General features: G+C 35.8%; 1 protein-coding gene across 1 annotated transcript; it reads right to left on the minus strand.

Moving 5' to 3' along the window:
- Positions 1–1,168: 1,168 nt before the first annotated feature.
- Positions 1,169–3,955, minus strand: LOC112467587 (D(2)-like dopamine receptor; the record flags this gene model as incomplete). Its single annotated transcript, XM_025036272.1, has 4 exons — positions 1,169–1,840; positions 1,983–2,279; positions 2,355–2,561; positions 3,584–3,955. Coding segments are annotated over 4 exons (1,183 nt in total), but the record flags the coding sequence as incomplete, so codon positions are not given.
- Positions 3,956–4,559: the final 604 nt, after the last annotated feature.

The raw sequence follows: 4,559 nt of genomic DNA on the forward strand, positions 1-4,559 counted from the left end.
ATATATATATATATATATATATATATATAAATTCCTGTAAAATTCGTTATTTATTGCATATCCCCGCAGGGTTCGCAATCTACTACCAACACTATCCTTCTCCTCTCACTTTAACCCTTTGGACCAACGGCTTAACGTCTCTTTCCGAAAGACGGAGCCCAGTTTTCTCCGCACAAGAGCCTATATCTTACACGGAGGGGCGCAGCTATCTGAAAAACATTCCATGCTTCATAGCTCTAGTGAACTGGAACCTGGTTCCTCAGATTACGAGTCTGGTGCCTTACTACTAGACCACACTGCCGCCCTTATATTTACTCTATACATATATAGTTTTTAAAGTTATAAAATATGGAACAACACTTATTATTCCCCTAAACATTTTTCTTACGGATATCAATACCATTTATGTTGTAATGCACAATTATTTTATATTTTTGATTGAATATGTTAAAACAATTTTGTACAACATAATTTTATAATATATAACAGTTTTTCATACAAGCCCTTGGCGATTCGACTTTTTAAAACATTCATTTTTTAATGATATAACTTAATTACGTTACACTTTTTACGCAACCTGTCCATTTTACCCATCGTCCTTTAGCGGCAATACAGGCTCAATTTCATCGCTAAATTCTTATAATTTATTTCTTTTATTAAAAAGAAGTACCTTTTTAATCTCCACAAACCGTTGGAAAATTTTTGTAGTTTTGTTAAAAAAGGTCTTTGTGCTAAAATTTTTGTGTAAAATAATCAACACATATATGTGTAAATTTAACATATGCCTGCTGTTGTTAATTGAACTTTACAAATTAAAAATGTAAAATTATTAAAATAATTTAAAAAATATATTAAAGTAACATAATTTGAACGTAATTATTAAATGTGTTAAAATTTACAGAAAAAGAGTGTTGATTTTATCTTACAATTTAATTGTACACATAATTAACCTCCGATCAGAATTACATTTCCTTTCTGTTGAAATATTTTAACATAGTATCGGTGTTACCATTTAACACATCCATATTATGTTAAATTAACACAAAAATTTGAGTGAACCGTTTGGAACATGTAATTTATGTTATATTTAACACAAATTTTCCAACAGTGCATGGATAATTGATTTATAAAAGAATTAATTTGCAGAAAGAAAAAATGGAGCTCGCGCTAAAATAGCAATATTGTTTTATTTTGTTTCGTACATAGATATTACTTCAATTTCGACAATAGATAGTCATTAAGCAACTTTAGGAACTCGCTAACAAAACATTATTTTGCGGATCTTCTTGATCGATAACACTGCGGCGCATAACAAACTTTAAGGTCCTTTCTATCTTCCATCTTTTGGGTTGATCTTAATCATAAAACTTAATTAATTAAGTGGCTGTAATCGACATAAGGAAGCAGAATCTGAATCTGCGTACCATAATATCGCGCATATACCTAGTTTTCAAGTAACAAACAGTATCGTGATTATTTATAGAATAAATTGTATTTACATTCTATGTACATTGAGATTTTTTTCAATTAAGATTACCTGTTTTCGCCGAGAGGGTAAAAATCGTGTTGCACAGCGTGATCTACTAAATTATCGATGTAGATGTCATGATCGTTCTGATCGCGTTCACGAATCAAGAAGGTGTCTTGGTACAGCGAATTCGGCGTTCGGTGCATCATCGTGACGAACGAGCTTCCCGACGCCGGCGTCGGTGTCGGATTCGAAGTTGGGGTTAGCAAGGGTGTACCTTGAAGACTGATGGTCAGTGGAAGAGCACCTGATGTGCCTACTGCTCCCCTTCCGCTTCCCGTGACCGATCGATATCTCGAAGGCCTCGTGGACCTAAGAGAGTTGTGATATTTTTACTAAATGTACTTTTCTCTTTTGTTTTTATAAAAGGTATAACAGTTCCTGTCAGATTCTTATAAGATTTTCTGAAGTTCATTTAAGACGGAGTAAATAAGAAGAGGAAGAATTGCGTTACCTCGAACACTTGCACTTCAATAAGCGAATGAACGCGGTTCGGAAGGTCCGGTTAAAAATAGTATAGATAATTGGGTTAATCGTCGAGGACACGTAGCCCAGCCAAAGAAACGTATCCATCATGTGCCTCGACACGGGACATCTGGGACACGCGGCGATGAAGATGTTCAGCAGGAAGAACGGTGACCAGCACAGCACGAACGTGCAGAACACCAATCCTAGGACCTTGCTGGCTTTCTCCTCGGTCGCGACCGCATTCGCGACCAAGGCTCTCTTTTTTGCCCGGCCCGCCAGAAACCTTGAAGAATGTCGATTATCAAGAACGCGGAATTTTCAATATATTTCCGGATTCCTTGGAGAAAAATTGCTATACTTGAGATTCAGCGTGGTCGGCGTGACATTCAGTTGCAGTTTCAGGGCCCTGAGGGTAAAATTCCGTGTTTCACGCGCGATGTTCTCCGGCGTTTGGGTCGTCTGATCCACTTTCAACTTGAGCCGAGGTCCTGCGGCGGGACTCCCGGCGCCGTCCACCGCTAACTTCAAATGCGGTAGGACCTTTCTCGCACCTTCGCATTTGTGGCTGTTTCAATAATTAAGGTTTTTAAATCTTTCAGTAACTATATTCGCCTGTTCGTTCTGGGACAAATGTCCCATACGTTATTTTATGTATAATAATTTAAACTTTTTACCAAGAAATATAAAGATTACAGTTAATTAATATTAAAAAAAAAAGGCAAAAAAATCTTGCATGTGCAAACGCTTTCTCTATGTTATCTTCTACAATTATTTTAAATAAATCAATTTTTTTATAATAAAATATTCTCATTTTCATGTAATACGATATGTTCCATAGAAATGAAAACAACATTGTTTATGTTACATTGTTAATCTACTTTTTATTTTGTAACAGCAATAACATGGCAATATTATTGTTTTCGTATGCAGATTGTTGAGAGTTTACGATTAAAAATTGACGCGTTAATGAAGAAAGTTGAGATCGCATTAATTCACGGCCTCGGACTGGCCATTGCGTCGAGACGCTTGATTTAAGATGCATAGTCTCGTGGACCGTCGCGTCGCATTGATATCAGGGATGTTGCATGCGCGATGTCTGGCATAAAGCTGCTGTTATAAACGACTTGTATATATAAATAATTGCTATATTAGTTACAATTTTATTTTTTTGATAATTGTAAATTACATAATTACATTTTACGTAAAAATTTAACTTTTTTCGTGAAATATGAAAGCATGATATAACATAGAAGTTATAATCACGGCGTTCAATCTAGTTTTTAAAATTTATTCTTTGTTTTAGCATTTATTTTTCTGCACTTTTATCTTTACGTAAGTGTAAATGCTTGTGTGCAAAATTACGAATAATTTATATTGTAACTTAATTTTACAAAACATCCGATATAAATAATATAATTAAATTATAAAATTACAATATCTGTACAAAAGGTGTTTTCGAACTAGAATCGTAAAGCGGAAAAGAGGATGATTTCTTCGACCGGAAAAAAATAAATAATAAAGACTAAAATTCTTTCAAGCAATATTGTATTTTGGACAAAAAAATTTTTTTAATAAATGTACTCTTACTTTTCTTTTTCCGCGTTACAGCCGAAGTGCTGTCTTGCCGAGGATGCTGAGGACGATCGCACGGCAGTGGTTGCGGTGGCCGTGTTAAACGACGACGCTCTCGACGATGTCGTTTTTGTGGACGAATATCTGCCGCCTAGCCGGCGAAACTGATCGCCCTCCGCGTTCTCGGCCACGAAACGGGCCTTTTTGCGCAACAGCTGCAGTGTCAGGATATAAGTCGTCACCATGACAATCATAGGGATGTAGAAGGCGATCAGAGAGCCGAACACGAAGAACGCCCGATTATTGATTACGCATACTCTTGGCCGCGGCATGATGTTCGTGGGATTAATTATGCCTGAAACAACAACCGACGAGATCTCGTCACGCCTTGATTATCCCTTTCTCTAATTAGCTGTCGATTTGAAGCTTTCGATTACCCGTCAAGCTTCTCGGGATATTTTCCGAAAACGTGCACGTCCCCTCTCGAATCGTCATATCGTAACAGTTGTATTACATCTTACGGAACGTCTCGATAATTGGAACAGATTTTGTTTCGATAAAAGTTATTCTGAGTGCTTGTGAATGGTAATTGGATTTTCGGAAAATTGTTTTAAATTGGCAACAATATAAGTACACTGAGAAAAAAATATTTAGATTAAAAAAAATTATTTAGATTAATGCCAAGAGCTTATTTACTTAATATAATACACATATTTATTTAAAATTAGATATTTTTACTTGATTTAAATTAAAATATTTAATTCTAAATAAATATGTGTATTGTATTTCGCGCCTCTTCTTTAAGATAACACGTAGTACTCCCTAGTCCCTACTCTATGCCGAGGTGCCACAATCTTTACAGCTAAAACAAAAGTTTTTCCCCTTCCTAGGGGACTTCTCTCGTGTTCGCGCCCAATTCATCATTCTTTATTCTTGTGCCGAGATAGTCACTTCGCTATTAGTAAAATGGAAAAAAGAAAATACAGGAGGT

Source organism: Temnothorax curvispinosus, unplaced genomic scaffold, assembly GCF_003070985.1.
Source record: "Temnothorax curvispinosus isolate PA1 unplaced genomic scaffold, ASM307098v1 QBEX01017593.1, whole genome shotgun sequence".
Classification (NCBI taxonomy): Eukaryota; Metazoa; Arthropoda; class Insecta; order Hymenoptera; family Formicidae; genus Temnothorax; species Temnothorax curvispinosus.